The 18,935-nt window shown below is 42.5% G+C and overlaps 2 protein-coding genes across 5 annotated transcripts in view; one reads left to right on the top strand and one right to left on the bottom strand.

Moving 5' to 3' along the window:
* Positions 1–18,935, bottom strand: part of runx2a (RUNX family transcription factor 2a) — a 51,978-nt gene that overhangs the window by 22,327 nt on the left and 10,716 nt on the right. For both annotated transcript variants that reach the window (XM_062522611.1, XM_062522612.1), the window contains 3 exons: positions 6,069–6,331; positions 4,327–4,483; positions 211–315 (listed from right to left, as the gene is read on the bottom strand). In XM_062522611.1, coding sequence (XP_062378595.1) covers positions 211–315; positions 4,327–4,483; positions 6,069–6,331 — 525 coding nt within the window. The remainder of the gene's footprint in view (positions 1–210; positions 316–4,326; positions 4,484–6,068; positions 6,332–18,935) is intronic.
* supt3h (SPT3 homolog, SAGA and STAGA complex component) overlaps positions 6,262–18,935 on the top strand; it is a 98,806-nt gene continuing 86,132 nt past the window's right edge. The window contains exons 1-2 of one of the 3 annotated variants that reach the window (XM_062522616.1): positions 6,262–6,356; positions 14,566–14,687. In XM_062522616.1, coding sequence (XP_062378600.1) covers positions 14,569–14,687 — 119 coding nt within the window. In that variant the 5' untranslated portion in view covers positions 6,262–6,356; positions 14,566–14,568. Of the gene's footprint in view, positions 6,357–8,120; positions 8,252–14,565; positions 14,688–18,935 lie in introns of those variants that run through there. The other 2 variants (XM_062522613.1, XM_062522614.1) reach the window with 2 other exon arrangements.

Below are 18,935 nucleotides of genomic sequence, written 5' to 3'. Positions count from 1 at the left end.
CAGCATCATTCATCTCGCACACGGCATTTGGACCCGTGCACCTCTTTGTTGCCGGCTAATCATTATCACATGACGGTAGGCTCTCTCTCTCTCTCTCGCTCTCTCTCTTTCACTCTCTCTCGCTCTCTCTCTTTCACTCTCTCTCTCTCTCTCTCTTTCACACTCTCTCTCTCTCTGTCGGTCGGTCGGTGGGTCGGAGGGGCTACTCACGCCTTGGCTCCCGCGGGCCGTCCACGGTGACCTTTATGGCGCGGTGGTAAGTGGCCACTTGGGGTGGGTTCGTGAATACCGTGATTGTCAGCGTGAAGCTCTTGCCTGCAAAACACACAAAAAAGAGGTTCAAGCACCATTAGTCGTGTGCACAATGCCACACATTCAGCCCCTTGGCCACCCATTTGCACGGCTCCTTGTGGTGATAATGCTGACAGTGGGCTTCAGAGCAGAAGCTGGCCCGGGAGTTAATGGCTAGAAAAGAGAGGCCAACAATAGCCGATTGTGGCGATGGGGGCAAAAAAATGACACTTACATGGTTAGGTTAACACTGTATAATTGATAAGTTCGGGCAAGTTCACTATAGCCTTTTGTCATCCGCATCTCTGGGTTAATGAATGCAACATTAAAAAGTGAAGTCATTTTTTACACAGTGCCTTCAAAGTGTGTAACACTCATCTCGTGGTGCAATGTAACACTGTATCATTCATGATTTGAGCGGAAATAAGGTGTCAGGGACTGAAGAAATATGTGATTATATCGACATAAATCAAGAGTCAGAGGAAATGTGACTGCTGTATGGCAGGCAGCTGCTGTAATGTGTGGACTAATGGTAATTTCTGCCAGACTGTATACTCATACACAACACAAGTGTGGAGAAACACTAATGTGCCTCTCTCTCTCTGTGTGTGTGTGTGTGTGTGTGTGTGTGTGTGTGTGTGTGTGTGTGTGTGTGTGTGTGTGTGTGTGTGTGGCGCCCAGCAGAGCAGTGTAGCAAAGCTACAGTCCCCATGGCCTCATGGTGTAGAAATCAGTGGGAGGGGTGAGAAGGCAAACACGTCTGTGTTGACTTCTGCTCTCTCTTCTCTCTCTTCTCTCTCTCTCTCTCTCTCTCTCTCTTTCATTCTCTCTCGATTTCTCTAGCCTCGCACGACCTTTTCATGTAGTGAGAGTTTCTTTTTTATTTTTCTGAGGAAGACCACTGCGAATAGGAAAAAAAAAAAAAAAAAAAGAAAACGAAAAAAACTCTGACTAGCCCAGCTTGTCAAAGTGGTGAACTCAGCAGCAGTAATCTGTAAAGTATGCCGTGAAGTCAGGCATGGCACGCTCGCTGGCCTTGCAATCTGCAGCAGAGACAGGAAGAGGTGGGTGGAAAAAGATGGGTGACTTAATAAAGCTGCTGGCCACACTTGGCGTCATGTGTCTTCCAGGATGCTTGCCTTCTAATACTGCTTTGATTATGCTGCTACTGCTGCACTGTTCTGGCTCACGCTCTCAGCACGGTGACAGATCTGTGGTTAGCATTATCAGACTCTCCCCGAGCCCAGTTCTGTGCCCTATCTGACTCAATCTGAACTCAGGAAAACACATATTTTCTAATCATGTGCAAATTTGCCAGACTTCGACTATCCCAGACTGCAAACGAAACGATACATGTGACAGCGTTTGGACGTACAGACATGCCTTTACTGGAAGGGTGATGTCATGCGTTTGAAATAGACGGTTACAGCACAAAAAGCTTTGCGCTGAAAATGATTAATCAGATTTGCTGTTTTTCTTGAGGTGTGGTCGGATTTAAACGGTTTGTAGTAGCCAGAGGTGATCGACATTATGTCAAATTTTATTTATTTTTTAGATTTCTTGTCAAGATCAGATTGACAGATTGACATGATGATGATTAACTTTGCTGGTTGCTCAGTGTGTTACGTAGAATACACAAAATCAACCTACGACATAAACTGTAATGGTAAGTGTAATAGCAACACTTTAAAAAGGTTCCTTTATTCAAAAGGATGCTTGATCAATATTTTTCCAATCTCCACCTCTTTCTGTCTCAAGTAATGTTTGATAAAACTACACAAACAAATACCTAAACTATTTCAGTAGTTCTTGAATTTCCCCTTGGAGATCAATAAAGTATCTACTGTATCTATCTACATGCTCCTCCAACTATCTTTCAACTGACAAACACATATTCAGATCATGATCTCTATACAAAGGTGACTGTGAGAGAGACAGAGTGAGACAGGATGTGTGCATGTGTGTGTGTGTGTCAGTGTGTGTGTGCGCATGGGTCATGACATTTGTGTTCCTGATTTGTTTACACGGCTAATTGATATCTCGTTCTAATCTCATCCTGCCTCCCCGCGTTAGTGTCGTCTCTGGTGTTCAGTAACTTGTGCTCTGCTGTGTGCAGTGAGGCTGAGGCTTCCTCCTCCCACAGATCCTCTGACACAGACAGCAGACAGGAGACACTCAACCCTGCAGAGGAGTTGGACTCATGCGGGCCTTAGGGCCTTCGCTCTGGCAGAAGATAATGCTTACACATGCGGTCTATGTAATACGGTGACTGTGTGTGTGTCTGTGTGTGTGTGTGTGTGTGTGTGTGTGTGTGTGTGTGTGTGCGTGAGTGTGTGTGGAGGGATGTTTGTTTGTGCATGACTGTGAGTGAGGGGGTGTTGGAGAAAGAGAGAGAATATGTGTGCAACTGTGGGAATTAAATATAGTACATGTGTATGTGTGCTAAAGATACATTGTACATCTGTGTGTGTGTGTGTGTGTGTGTGTGTGTGTGTGTGTGTGTGTGTGTGTTTTTGCAAGTGTGACAGGAAAGAGAGAGAGAGAGAGAGAGCACTATAATTGTCTATGTATATGACCATGCATTTGGTTGGTATATGTGTGTGTGTGTGTGTGTGTGTGTGTGTGTGGGGGGGGGGTTACAGAGAAAAATGTTTGAAAACATGTTAGCTGTTGTCAATGCTGCCAGAGCTTACATTAAGAATACTGAAGGCCTGGTGCAAAGAGCTACACATCCCCCTGACAGACGACTGATTTATCTTTGAGCAGTCCCTTGAATGAGGGGGAACAAGAAAAGGAAAAAAAAAACAAAGCAAAAGAACCTCAAGTCTCATTTCTAATTGCTTCATCAAGGGATCCGGCTTCATCATGGCTTTGCGTAAATTGTTTTAAACTTCAAAACCAAACACCTTCTCCTGTTTATCTATCGTAATCGATTCAAGAGGCCCTTCTGGAGTTACTTTGCTTGTGTGCTGTGCTGTGCTTGTGTGCTGTGCTCCACTTTTGAGGGGTCTGCGGAAGGTAGGGAGGCAAGTCTAGACTGCGCACACTTTGCCTGCCCTGCCTCTAGCTTCAGCGAGCCCGGCTGCCTGCTCCTCTGATCCGGCTGCCTGTCCTCTTCAAAGGCCCACGTCTTCAATGGGGCTCTTCCGTCAGGATCACAGGGCTCGTGTAGATGCATTTTTTCTTTTTTTTTTCTCTTCGTTTTTTTTCTTTTTTTTTTGGAGAAGGGGATGGGGGGCATAATTGCTCCCATATCAAAAGCAGCATTCATCCACACATGACCAGGCTGCTAGCACAGCACTGTACCCACTGTTGTCCGTTCACAGTCTACACAATCCTGGCCGCGCAATAACGCACGGCCCCATCTTACAGTACACCGAATGATGATGAACCCTGTTCCGATTATATGTAGTTACTGGAGTATGCGCGCGTACTTATACAATATCTGTGTGTGCATACGCATATCTGTTTCTTTTTTTTTTTTTGCAGCTGTAGCAATTTGAAGCTCAGACCAAAAAATTCAGTTAGCGCTGCCTGGAACACACCCTTTGGCTTTCTTCATTCTGCTGAAGGGAGGCGCAAGAATTCTACTCAAAGACAAACTCTCCTCACTCGGGCCCAAAGCTGCTAAAAGACACAACCCTTTTGTTTGTCTTCAGCCCTTTTAAAGTCTACAGACAATCTGCTGGTCAGACCTACCCCACAATACATCTGTTATTGATCAATGTAATTAGAAACATCAACATGGCATTTCTGCTTTTGCCTTCCATGCCACAAGTTTGACAGGTCATTTGGAAAAAAAAAAAAAAAACTGATAAAAAATTGGCTCTACTTGACCTAAGAAGTGGTTTAGTATCTCTACAGATTATCTACAGGGTGGAATTACTGCGATCAAGCATTATTTGTTCCTCTGCGAGCATGCACTGCTGTATGTTGCTTGGTGTACATAGCATAAGGTCTATTAGGTGAACCACTGTAGTTCTGGATTATTGAACAGCGGGAAATAAGATGTGCTATGGGTGCTGTTGAACTGACCTCGACCACTCCTGCCCACGAATCTCAGGTCATTAAATCGAGCCACTTGATTCTTCATGACAGCTGAAGCGTTGCGGAGCTCTGCCGAATAGTTCTCGTCATTCCCTGCCATAACGGTCACAACTGTCCCATCGGGCACATCCCCTAGTGCTACGACCTGAGGGGCACAGAGGAGAGGAGCAGACGTTAGGAGAGTCACAACACACACACACACACACACACACACACACACACACACACACACACACACACACACACACACACACACACACACACACTGTAGAGCCTGGCTACATAGAGTCACAACACACTGTCACACACAGAGATTGAGCCACAGATCAGTCGTATTCAGCTGAACTAGAGTCCACTATACACAGGTGGAAAATTCCTTTACAAAGAATAACAAAACTCACTTTTTTTTAAACATTTAAACGATTGTTATCTTATTCCACATTCAATCACAATAAAAATACACACAGGGAATAGCATGCATAAATGCAGCAATGACCCATTCATTGCTGTATGTGTGTATGACTGGACAACATTTGCGCAAAAGCAAAAAACATTTGTGGTAAATCTATATTTTCCAACATGTCATGGTAGGCCTAATTATTATTTTTTTTTATTTTGAGAAATATATATATTTCAAAGGCAAGAAAATAGTCTGACATTGAAAGTGACCAATAATTTTACTCATGGATTACAACCATGCACAGTGGAAGAATTACCTGTTTTCCTGTTTACAAAAACCTTGCTTTGGCAGTAAGCACATATTTTATATATATAGGCTAATAATTGTATTTTGTATCAGTGATTTTTGTCAAACTTTTCCATCACTATGCCCACAATGTTTTTATTGCTAAAACATTTACATAGGAAATAATTGAGGATCATACTCCACAACAAAACCTCATATACTGTATGGTCCATAATATCACTGCTATAAAACCAAAAAATATGTGATTTTGCAGGCACTTAATTTAGCCCTTTAATTAAAGGTTAAATTAAAATACCATTATTTCAGGTTTTTAAAAATAAACACTGAATTCCACCAAATCCTCCACTGCATGAGCCATATACAGTATTTTCCATGTAACCTGTATGTTCTAAAAACTTATTGCATGCCAACTTACAAAATAAAATGTCTTCAACTTTTGATGTCAGCTGTCTATAGAGTTTAGGGAAGTTCAACCATTTAACGATAAGAAAACGCTTAAACAAAAACTTTTCTTTGATGAATCCAATCGGAGCTAGTGTATAGTGCGTGTAATTAGGCCTATATAATTTAGTCATAGGTGTTAACGTTATTAAAGATGCATGCGTTTGTCGCTATGAATAGCGCGGCTCTCTCGGATTTCAGGAGTTTCCATCATTGCGGTGGGGCAAGTGCGGTGGCATTTCTATTTTTAAACACTGGCGACGCTTGTACCTGGATTAAAGCTATTTGTTTAACCCCTTCGAACCATTTTAACAATTTAATGTTAAACCATAATTAACCATCGCCTACGCCTGTCACACCAATCTCGTTCACCCCATTATCAACAGTCAGTTAATTAAAGCAACCTAGACTTGGATATGTGCTACTGTTTTTTTGGAGAAAACATAGCCTATCTGTTAAAAAAACAACAACAATCCAAACAGTGGGTCAATTTCAGATGTAAATGTGAAAACATATAGGCTACTCCACTCTCCTTTCAACATAAAGAGACATTCACTGCTAGACGATGAAAAACACGTCTTACCTTAAAAGCAACGGGCAAAGTTTTATTACACCTCCAGTGCGATGGCAATACGGAGCAAAGGAAGTTTGGACTATCTGTCCGCACAAGTTCTGCTGGGTGATCCGCGATGATCTCTACCATCGTCCGATTGTCGTGGGGCCGAAGTCTCGGCACAGCTGAGGTCCCGTCTTGCTGAGTCGTGGCTGTGTTCACATCGTTCATTTTCCCGGGGACTGTTTGAAGACTGTTGGACGGCGGGCTGAACCTCCGACTAGTGCTGGGATCTACGGGAATGCGCATCACAACACTGTGAGTAGAGGTAAGGGCACTTAGGAAGAATACGAAGGTTTTCTTTTAAGCAGTCTTTCAGGAGATGCGTATTCCGCTACGCTGCCATAAAGATAGCGTACGATCGATGCATAGACCGCAAGTTTCAAAGTCCTTGATACAGGCTACAAAGCGTTCAAACGCATATCTTCTCTCATCAGTGTGCAAAAACTATGTTGGACTTGAACTTCTCGATGAAAACTGTCAGAGGCAAAACAGCTTATCCTCTTGAAATGGACCCGTGATGTTAATGGTCTGTGGTCATTTTTTCTTTTCAGCGATGATGTCGTAAATACAGCTTAAAAGCACACAGTCAAATAATAAATAAGTTTCATCGTGTATCCAACGCTGTCTAACAACGCAAATAATCGACGCGCACGCTGCGTAAATCAGACGGAGTGACTGCGTCAAAGAGCAAACACTTGAAAGCGTGAAATAGCGAAAACAATTCGAAGTTTGAACAGAATTGTCTTAAAGAATTAAACTTCTCTCGCATAACAGGAGTCCCAGTTTTCAAGGGTTAAAATAAAGGTGATCCCACACGTTGCGGTCTGACAGATGAAGGAGATGTAAACCCGCAGTTTTTTTTGTCTCTCTGTGTGGTTTGTCTTAGGAGGCAGGGACTTCTACGGCTCAGGTTTTTGTGGTTTATATATAAGCAGAACCAGGACGAATATTATGCTGATGAGACCGAAGCACGTGGTGCGTAAGGCCAGTCATCTCTCCGCATCAAAATAAATGGAAGAATTCTACTGTTTGGCGTGGGTCAAAGCCTCGTATTTCCACTGTAGAAAATAACACTTTTAACTAAAAAGCCCTGGTCTTTATTCCTAGTCTGCCAGTTTAGATTTAATGGTTTAGGCGAAAGTGACCTTGTAGTGATACCTACTACAGCTCACTAGTAGTCTAGGCGGGGTTCATTAATGAAATAAATTAGTTTGTTGCGGGAAAGAAACATCCATTGGACAACCTGTTTCGGTAGGCTATTACCTCCAAGGCTAAACCGTTTTGCTTATTTTGTGAACCTGTGTTAGGAACAGGCCTAAATATATTTATTAGCAAGATAATGATAGTCAAGTTGGATTAAAATACGGTCTAGCCATGAACAAATTACATATTTCTACAGGGATTTCCTTGTCGTGAAGATGTGTTCGTGCTTTGTAAAATATAGCCAATAGGCTATCTTGTTTTAGAAACGTTGAGAACTGAAAAGGCCACCGAGAAGTGACTCACTTCCTCTTTATCATGCTGCCAGGATGAAAAGACAACAAATATTTCGAGTTGCTGGAATACCTCTGGAGCAACCTTGACATAAACCATTATTGATAGGCCAATGCCCATAGGCTATTATTAATCATATTAGTCTATTATTAGTCTATTATTACTATTGTTATTATCATTATTAGTATGCTGTTGTTGTTGTAGCAGCAGCAGCAGCAGCAGCAGTTTAATAATCAACATCATAATTTTACCGGTAGCCTAGTAGGCTAAGCGGCATTATCTTATCATTATAAGGATAGGCTACCGTCACCATCCCTTTGAGAATGATGGTATTATTGCCTATGGACTGTCATGTTAAAAATGCCGCGCGCAACTTGGCTATCCAAAGAAATCTCTTTAGGTGGCGCTCGTCATTTTTTTAACCATCAAGTGCGTATTTCAGTGTGCGACTCCAAACTACAAAAGCTGTACATTTGTGAATCAGAGTTAGTGTGTTATATAACTCCTGTAAACTACAACACCCACACACCACCGCTGTCAGGAAATCCATGACGCTCTAAAACGTCGCCGGTGAAGAACTGTTTACATGGGAGCGAGGTGCACGCGGAGGAGCTCATAACTTGATAGACAGATTGGAGGGAAATTAAAACTAAGAGGTAAATATTCTTCTTGAACAAAATGTCATATGGTCAGTGAGTGAATAATCTTTCCTATAGCCTACACCACCCAACGACCGCTTCCCAGTACAGGATAAGCCTTGGCTACAAGCAATTACTGCACAAGATTCCCACCCACCACACAAAGCTAATCTTTTGAGCAAGAAGAAAATAGGTCACGAAATAGGCCTTATCCCTGTATTGTATGTTAATTAGGTACCAAAGTATTCATAAACGTATGTCTACTACTATTTACATGAACAGCCGACGTGAAACAGTGCTAGAAGTAGTAGCCTAATAGCTCTGGATTTTGTAAGGTTGTTTGCTTCGATGTGGCAGAGAATGAGAGAATTCTCTCCTCCTAATCTAAATAGTTATCCATGCACATGGCTCAGTTGATGCTAATCAAACGTTGTTTGAAACAGCTGCATGGCACTTGCAGAGGTGGACTCTCTCACAGTCTCTCACATTTAACCTGCTTTAAATGGAGCCATTTTAGCATGTGAGTGCAATGAAAAGGATGAAACTCAGCTTTGGAGGTACTTAAAACACTTTTTTTCATTCAACTTCAGTCGGTTTGGGCCAAAATAAGACAGAAAAGTCAATATTCAATGTGAGTCAAAGAGCCCTTTCACAAACCTCTCAAGGCTGGTGTTATTTTCATTTATTTTCCCAGCCAATGGGATCTGTTTATGTTTTTGTGCAAGCGTATTGTGGATCAGTGTGCTTGCTTCAAATTGCAAAGTGGCTTTGGCTGGTTCGGTGTGGAGGTGCCCCACCCCTGCCGCCACACACAGTCGTTTGGCAAGCCTGGCCAAAAACATTTACTCACCACTATCTGAAGTTGGACCTCGGTGGTGAATTAAAACAAGACTGAATGCCATACAATCTTTTCTCTTTCACAGCAACTCCACAGAATCACATCAGTCTATCAGCAGCACAGTTCAATACAAATACAGATGTAGGCTACACACAGCCTAGCCTATGCCATGTGTTGGCACTTCATTTCAAGCAGATTAAACCGTGTTACGATATTCACCTTCTATTTCTTTAAGTTTATTTTCTGCTTTATTTTAGGGGTCAGTATTGGATTGGCTTAAGCATTTGAAAGCTCAGTTAGAGATTTTTTTATTTTTCTACTCCCGGCCTCCATTAGTTTTATTGCAGAAAAGGTTTGTTTGAAAAGAATTCATACGTGAGATGAGAAAGGAGAAGAGGAGATGGAGTTGACATGCCCTCTGAATTTATTGTGGAAATCCCCAGGAGGTGAAGCGTGGGGAGATTTTAATACGTTCGCTTGTTTTACTGGGGAGGGGGGCTTACACTGGGTCCTTTTGAAAGCCATGTCCAAGGGCTTTTAATCCACACTTTTTGGGAAGAGGGAAATGGATTATGCATGATTTTACTTTTTATGCCAACTATTTAGGGAGGCGTACTGTAGGTGAGGTTTTGGTGTGTGTGTGTGTGTGTGTGTGTGTGTGTGTGTGTGTGTGTGTGTGTGGTACTACCCAGTCGAGGATGTTGAGTTGAATTAAAAGAGCTGACTCTTAGGCACTATGAGGTTACTTGACATCTTGGGTTTCTCATATTACCCCAAATATAACTTAGACTTCCCTAAATTATAATGACACACCGTAGATTCACAGTGCCTACCAGCGTAATTGTTGTAATTGCCAGACTAGACCAATAAATACCAAAAAGTATGTATTATATGTTTCTATGAAGATCATTAATGAATTTTAGGATAGTGTAGTCGTAACCCTGCCGGTAGGCTATCGAATATTCTTTATTATATATTGCAGTAGTGTATTTTATGTGTGCTAATTATATTTATTTAAAACCACAACATGCAGAATTATTAAAAATAGAATTCTTTGATTGAGTCAGACTAAACATCACCTGACAGTAGACTTCTGAGCTCCTAGAGTCTAGCCTAGTCTTTCTTGAGATTAAATCTGTAAATTAACTAGGCGTCTGTAGGGAAGCATAGCTACATAAAAGTCTATTTAATTACAGAGAGGAAAATGCAATAAATAGAAAAGACTGTGCTGTTCGAGCCTGCTCCACTCCAGCTCTCTCTCAGCCCCTTGCATGTTGAAGTAATCTGGATTCATTTGCCACATCTGAATTCATTTTGCTTAGTATGGGGACCATCTGCCTTCACAACTCAAAGCGAAGGCCCCAGCTTTCATCCAGTGTGGGGGGTGGGAGGGAGGGAGGGAGGGAGAGAGGAAGGAGGAAAACAGAGGGGATTCAAAATGTTATGTTTAAATGTATGTATGAGAGGAAAGCGTGCCGTCCGGGCTTTTGTCACACATTCAGGCATCTCTGTTTTTTCTTTCTTTTTTTTTTTTTTACGTCTGTGAGAATGGAAACGTAATTTGCATGATTGCTGCCTTTCATGTGCCCAAGACAACACAAATCTAAAGCATCAAAAAAGAGGCCGTCTCGTGTGGGAGTGAAGTTAGAAGCAAGCCTGGTTTATTGTGGTTTTTTTTTGTGTTGTTTTCGGCCATATAAAAAGCCCATCCACCTGTGAGATTTGATAGTCTTATTTTCTGGTTCACCATAGGAAGGACTGTGGTTTTGGAAGCGGCCAGGCTCACATCTGTGCTCCGGGTCATTTTGCGCAAATAAATTTCATGGGGCATAACACTCACCTGCCCAACATCCTAAATGCAGGTTTCTTGGTGCATAAGCGTAACAATACCTGAAGGTAATTTGACTGAGGCCAAAGCAATGTAAATCTCCATTTCCTGTTTACTTTTTTTTGACAAGCATAGATGCAGGTAGTGGAGCCGAGCTGTAGCATTCTGACACTCTTTAACAAAACAAAACGTTTTATGTTCTACAGTTAATCATTGTTATTGATATCAATTGTATGGTTTACTTATACATACCCGTAATTTCCCGACTATTAGCCGCGGCTTATACATTGATTTTGCAAAATTTCTTCAGCTATGAGGTTAATACAAGGGGGCAGTTAATATGGTGTTAATATGGTCTGGTTTCTTTTTAACTTGCATAAAACACTGCCCTGCGGCTTATATACAATGCGGCTTATACGCGGGAAATTACTGTATATTAGTGAACTCTCAACCCTAATTCATTTATTTATTTTCACTTTTATATATATTTTAAAGATGATTAATGAAGTCACTGAGGGAAATTAACGCTCTGCATTTAACACATCTGTTTGCAGTGAACAAACCTATCCTGACCACTGGGCAGCCACCTCAGCTGCAGTGACCAGGGATCAGTTTGGGGTTAGGTGCCATGCTTAAACTGCAGTGACTAGGGATCCGTTTGGGGTTAGGTGGCATGCTTAAACTGCAGTGACTAGGGATCCGTTTGGGGTTAGGTGGCATGCTTAAACTGCAGTGACTAGGGATCCGTTTGGGGTTAGGTGCCATGCTTAAACTGCAGTGACTAGGGAGCCGTTTGGGGTTAGGTGCCATGCTTAAACTGCAGTGACTAGGGAATAGGGATCCGTTTGGGGTTAGGTGCCATGCTTAAACTGCAGTGACTAGGGATCCGTTTGGGGTTAGGTGCCATGCTTAAACTGCAGTGACTAGGGATCCGTTTGGGGTTAGGTGCCATGCTTACAGTTTTTCACAATTGCTAGAACACCTTTTTCAGAACTCTTTACCTTTTTCTCAAAACTGTGAACACAAAACTCATTTCTCAAACTACATTCTCGAAACCCTTCAATCTTGTTGCAAAACTGAACAATCACCTCAAAACACTTTTAACTTTGCTCAAAACTAACTAATGGTCTCAAATCATTGAACACATCAGGCAAAATTGCACTCCTGCAGAGCAGTGATAAGACAATACACCAAACAATGGAAGACACAGTTTTCAGGGCAGGGTTTATGGCTCCTGGGGGACTTGTATTCATTCTAATTTGAAAAATAAAATATCACAATGAAAATAAAGAATAAAGACTTATATCACTCTCTACTCATATCCTCTAGCCTATATGAAGATATAAATCAATAGTTTTGTAAGTGAACAGAAAGACAGGCCAATACTGTACTGAATATGATTTGTACTGTGATGCCACAGTCTCTGATAGTACTGTAAGTATGCAATACTGTAATATTGTATTGTGCCTAAATGTAGACTTACTTGGACATACTGATAACTCAGCTCTTTCACTCTCTCAGAGTTGAGCTCAAAGGGTAGTAAGTGTGTAACAGTGGATGTTCAGTGATTACTGTACTGTATGATAATGGACATTTACGCTATTTCTCTTCTGTAGTCTGAATCTTTGGATTACAGTATTGACGCCACAGAGAAACCACTGATGTTGGGTTGGACCATGAAGTCCTGCTTCTCTCATTGGCATTCCATGAACCAGAACATGGTCAATGATTGTTGCCCAAATATCATCATTTACAGTATTGCAACTCTTGGAACTCTCTGTCTTTCTCTTCATCCTCTTCCTCCTACCTTCACCCTCCTCTTCCTTGTACCCCACTTCTACTGTAACACGCACTTGTTGTCCCCTGTGTCTCTGTCAGCTCTGAACTGACTTATATTGGTTGTCACATCATTAGACACAAGTGTTATCAATTTTGAGTGGTAGTGTTCAAATGGAGACAACTGTGCTCTAATTGTGTTCAACTTCCGCCTTGTTTGGTTATCAATATAATTAAGAAGTGCATCAGAATGCACAATGTGTTTAGAGTTTTGCAAAAAGGGTTAATGAGTTTGGTAAAATGGGTGAAAGTGGGTGAAAGTAGTCTATGGTTTTGCCAAAAGAGGGAGTAATTCAACAAATGTGTTCAGGCATTTGAGAATTTGATTCAGAGAATGGGGTTTAGTGTTCAAGCAACTGTGAAAAACTGTAAACTGCAGTGACTAGGGATCCGTTTGGGGTTAGGTGCCATGCTTAAACTGCAGTGACTAGGGATCCGTTTGGGGTTAGGTTCCTTGTTGAAGCATTCACTCCCCTGCCCCCAGGTCTTTCTGACAGTCTCGGGGATGGAACTGGCACAATGTAGCTCCTTACGCTTATTATGTAGTGCTATTTGTCAGGTCTTAGATTAAATAGTCTTGTAGTCTGCCCCGAGCAGTACTTTGCTGAGGCAATAAGACATATGTGATATATAAAAATATGACATGGCCATCATTTTCACTCAGTTTCAGTTTTTGCTTGAAACAGTATACCTCTATTATACCTCTGGATGGTAGTTGAATCTTGAGCTGAGTACAGATACCCATAGAGCCCTTTTCTTGAATGTTCATTAAGATTATTATTATTGTTATACATGATGGTATTAAATGCAAGACTTCTTTAGACTATACCACACAGCACTTGATTTAAAAATGTATCAAGCTAACTAGCTAAACTTATATCAAGCCAACTTTTGTCCATCTAATCATGCACCTGATGCCAAACAAATGTGGCAGCAGTGTGATGGACTGTTCATAACTTTATACCAGAAGTTGGGCTGCTGAGCTGCCAGAGGTATTAAGACAGACATGTCTGTTATTACCTCTTAGCTAACTAGCTAGCATAATATTTTCATCATTTCAGTTCGCAAGTTGACACGCTCCTGTAACAGTAGCCTGTAGGCCTAGAGGTCAGCGCAGCTAAGTGGGTCAATTCAGACATACAGTAAATATTATTGTATAGCTTATCCGAACAGCAAGCGAGTGTCAGACTGCCTAGTAGCATTGAGTGCTGTCTGTTCACACTGAATCCGTTAGATATGGTGTTTCATCGCATCATATTTCTTGTTCAAAACAGTCAAACAACACAAACAACTGAACAACAGAATCTCTAAACATATTGGACCCGACTATGAAGATCAATTATGACACTTGCTTAAGTGGTGTATCTAAATACTATGTTTTTTTAGGCATGTGGACACAACAGACTAGGCACATCTGAACTGTTGCACATTTGAACCATTAATTTATCCAAAGTCAAATTTGAAAATAAAGCTTGTTGTGCCATCGCCATGTGCCATGCCATCTCCAGGAGAGTAAATCTGACCTCTTCTATTTGTAATGTTGAAGCCTCTGTACCTACAGTACAGTACAAAACGGTACATGGCTATGCATATTAAAGCACCCATTGCATCTACAACAGCAACTGCATCACCTTACTGCTGATTGAGGTTGAACTAATACCCTCTCCTCTGTGAACATGTGGTAGGTTTCAGCCCCCCCTCTTTGTCAGTTGACGCATCAGGAAGCACTTTCTTTGTGAAGTGGCTTTCTAATTGCCAAGGCTTTGATGAGCGGCTCTCCGTCAGACCAGACGAGTGCTACATGAAAGCGTGTGTGCTTTGTGTGTGTAGCAGATGAGCAGCCGAGCGGCCAGCCCCATGGCAGGCAGCAGTAGCAGCAGCAGCAGCGGCGGCGTGGCGGGGAGAGGAACCGGAAAGGCCACCAGCTTCATCCCTGAGCTTCAGAGCATGATGTAAGTTACTGAAACTCCCACTACTACACACCCTGCCATTCACACAGCCGCGCGTGCGTTCTCTCTCTCTCTCTCTCTCTCTCTCTCTCTCTCTCTCGCTCTCTCTCTCTCTCTCTCTCTCTCTCTCTCTCTCTCTCTCTCTCTCGCTCTCTCTCTCTCTCTCGCTCTCTCTCTCTCTCTCTCTCTCTCTCGTGCTCTCTCTCTCTCGTGCTCTCTCTCTCTCTCTCTTTCTCTCTTGCTTTCTCTCTCTCTCTCTCTCTCGTGCTCTCTCTCTCTTGCTTTCTCTCTCTCTCTCTCTCTCGTGCTCTCTCTCTCTTTCTCTGTCTCTCTCTCTCTTTCTCTCTCTCTCTTCTCTCTTCTCTCTCTCTCTCTCTCTCTCTGTCTATATGTTTACGTGAACATACTGTACATACAGTGTGTACTTGTGCATCATGCATACACAAATGCGTACATACATGTATACACGCGTACAGCATTTGTATGCACCCACCCTCACATATTTATCTGCATGTTTACGCCGGTGTCAGTAGCTGCTGCCTTGATCAGGGAGCTCAAAGGGTGGTCGTCTCTCACACGCAGGAGAGTGCTCGCCCACACCAGAGAGGGCTGGACTCTCTTCCAGGAGTCACGGTGCCATGGGCTGCCTGTGGGGCATATTTCTTGCAGCTTTAGCCTCTGTCATCCATCTAGCATCAGCTGCATGCCTTCCATCATAAGCTATTACGCTGAGTCCCAGCAATGTTTACGTTTTGCTCCTTCGTACTCTTAGTTGCAAATAGGTTTCAAAGATTCCGTGTTGCATATATGCTAGGTAAAACACGGGACTGCAAGAAGCATTAATCTTTCTTTTAGTCACAAGTAAGAAAGTGGTAATGTATTACATCTAGGGCAGAAATAAGCACAGAAATCTACACAAAAGTGCTAAAACTTATAATAGAGTGATTAATTAGGTACTGCACGTGTCGCTTGACATTTGAAAAGTCTGTGATGTATTTAGTGTGCACTATTTAAGCCATATGAAATAATATCCAGGGTCCGTTCTAACACAGCATGATTCATGTGAACCTTGTATTTATTTTTAAGGGGAGATTATGTGACAAAATGCACAAACACTTTTTGTCCTCTCCCCTCAAACTTCTCTTTGTTGAAATGAAAAGTACATAAACACAAGACTCCGGAAAGAGCTCCATTTTGCAGTCCTATATTTTGCAAGACATTTAATTATAGCTTTCTGTGAGAAGCGTTTCTGATGGAGCCTAAATTCCGTCCAATTGCAGAGATTACATTCCATCCTTGGCAGGCTCTCTGCCGTTCAGAATGGTGATGTAGAGACATTATATTCCTTGCTTCGTAGAGAGAGCTTAAAGCAATCCACTGCCTCTATTTACCTTTGGGTTCTGTTTATTTGAAAGTTTTGCAAATCACTCCTTCTTTTGCAATTACTCCTAAGTTTTGCGTCATTTGTGTCCTTTCTGCTTGCCGATTATCAATGAAACTACATCGACTACATGTACGGAAAGAGTAGCCACATGAAAAAAAGAGAGAAAAAAAATGTGCTAAAGCACAAAGGGTCATAAATCTTATTTCCCCCCTTCTACAGAAAGTCAGAAAAAAAAGCCCCATCCACATTGACGGCAATAACGAATACATCTGTGACATTTTTATGTTTGCTCGAACAGAAAAATGGCACATTTCTCCATGTGTGTGCTTTTGATGATGTGTGCTTTGGGCATGGCAAGGCTGTCTGGAATATAGCGAGGGGGAGGAAAATGTAAAGACGGTTTCCTCTGGCTCCTATTGCCGTGACTGTCTGCCGCCTCGAGCCTTCATGGAGGTCCCTAATTGAGATCACTTGGACTTATAAATGGCAGGAAGTTCTGTGGTTCATGGGAGCAGAAAATGGAACTGTAGAATATGCCTCTTAAAATAAAAAAGGGAACGCTACTGTTTTACTTTCCTAATGATCTAATTGAGAGTCCCTCTCTTTGAGCATTTTTTTTTTGTGTTGTGCTTTTTTTCCATAATGGTGTTAAATCCAGCAAGCCGCACCGAGCCAAGTTCTTTCAGTGCCTGTCTGCAAAGGTCCTGCCCCAGCATGATAGAGCGGCAGTAATGAAGCCTCCCTTCTGTAAATCAGATCTGATCCCCCAAATACAATGTTTCTGCTTCCAGCCGCCAACAAAAAGCTCCCTATTAGCCAATTAAAGGGGGACCATCTCACGTTGCTAGAACATGGAGACCGTGAAGGGAATTATTCTCTTTGTTTAAACAGCATGTTTGGCCACAGTGCTCCCTGCCAAAAACTGCTTTGCTGTAGTAAATGCCTTAGCAACAATAGCCGGCGTAATGACAACAGCGCTATTAGCGAGGGATTAAGCAGCGCAGCTGGCCGCTAATTTGACACGAAAGACAGAAACGACCACGGAGCTTAGCTGCATTTGCTCAGGACGGCTGCCAGAGATTGCCTTTGTCACCCGTGTATGAAATTACTCAGGCTGTCAGGTATCTGCTGGCCTCTCCGTGCGCTTGCGCCAGAGAAGGCCACCACCACCACCACCTACACCACCACCACCACCACTACCACCACCAAGGCTGCCGTTAGGCTAACGTGAACCCAGCACCGCTCTCAGCTCAAGCCTGGGGGACCAGTGTTCGTCACCCGATACCTCATCCTTCAGAGAGCAGCGCCGGTGATAAAAAAGGTGGTTTTTCAAAGTGCTCTCCAAAGCCTCCTGATATGTAATATTCAAATACAGTGTGAAAAGTGCTTACTTTGGACGGGGGGGATCCCGTGCTCCGTGAAGAAGGTGCTAAGGATAATATAGACTTTTGGACAAAGCCAACATTCCACTTTCTTGCTCTCGGTGGGTTAGACTAGCCGACATCCTCTCTCCGAATCACTCGTCCAATTGAAAAAATATTTATACTACATCTGTAAAGCAAGCAGTGCTGTGGAAGGGAGGGCCCGCCGTCTCTCCCCGATATTAATGACACGAGAGGAGCCGGATCATGTTTAGTTCTCGCCCTGGTCGATGGCTTCTCACAGACTATGCAACCGGAGATGATGCATGGAAATCAATGCATGGTTCCCTCCCCAAGCCAAACTTTAAGGTTCCCTCTCATCCTCTAAACCCTTGTTCACTCTGTGGTCACCCGCTCCAAATGTGCAGATACTTTCAGGATACATGACAGTCAAGTTCTTTTACAGCCTCACACTTTGCTTGCACAGCAATGGAGAGATCTCACTCTGAAATCTCCAAGTTTTTAATGAACATTTGAATATCCTGGAGCCTATTTTCTCATAAAGATATATCCCCTAACCTGCATTACCTGCCATTTCCCCTCTCTCTCTCCTATTCTCTACCCACTCTTTCTGTTAGATAATTGTACGTACAACATGGCCTCCTATTTTGCTACTCTCAATGGCCTGTAAGATAATGCCATCTTCAAAAGTGTGTTATTGCTTGTGGTCGTAACCTGATCCGAGTTAATAATAGCATCTATGGTGAATGCACCGTACTGTACATTCCAGGGGCCGTCATTTCTTGGTTACCTCGTCAAACGAAATTCTTCCACCCCAGCGATGTGACACTGCATATTTGCGGTTTTAGGTTTTTGATGGTTACATAGTGTGTTCCTAAACAGTTATGCTCCAGTCAGTCACTCTACCCTTAAGATAGGCTGGAAGACATGTAATTAGTGTGTAGTCTGCATAAAGGTATGAAAAGAATTGCTCAGGTGTTGTGCAATGCGTGAACTTGGCGCAGATGCACGGTTGACTTTGGCCTTTGTTTATTTGTGCTGTGGTGCTAATACTACAGAATGCAAATTCTCAGACAAAGCCCACGCCAGCATTTCTGTGGCTTCATATGAACCACATTTCTCTGCCTTTTTAACTGTCTGCCTGGTAGCATCAGGCTTTTGTTAAATGTGTAACTTAAGTTGCAATTCTTCAAAATGTAGACGACTCCTCTGGGTATTTGGTATTATTTACAGTAGACTTTCCAGTGGTTTTATTTTTCACTTTAAGTGGAGCTTGAATTTTTGCATATATATATATATAAAAAAAAATGCCCTTGCCGTAACAATGCCCATAACATAATGGTGCCGTTAAAGTGGCCACATTGGGAAGCAATTAATAACGGCCAGAAATAAACAGACCTAGAGGGACTACATCATAGCTTGGCCGTAACCTACCCAAACCTACCCTACCCTACTCTATCCTGCGCTCTGCTTTGCTTTGCTCTG

Source organism: Sardina pilchardus, chromosome 20 (assembly GCF_963854185.1).
Source record: "Sardina pilchardus chromosome 20, fSarPil1.1, whole genome shotgun sequence".
Taxonomy (NCBI): domain Eukaryota; kingdom Metazoa; phylum Chordata; class Actinopteri; order Clupeiformes; family Clupeidae; genus Sardina; species Sardina pilchardus.
The sequence above is the reverse complement of the archived record's forward strand: the minus strand, read 5'-3'. Positions and strand labels throughout refer to the sequence as shown.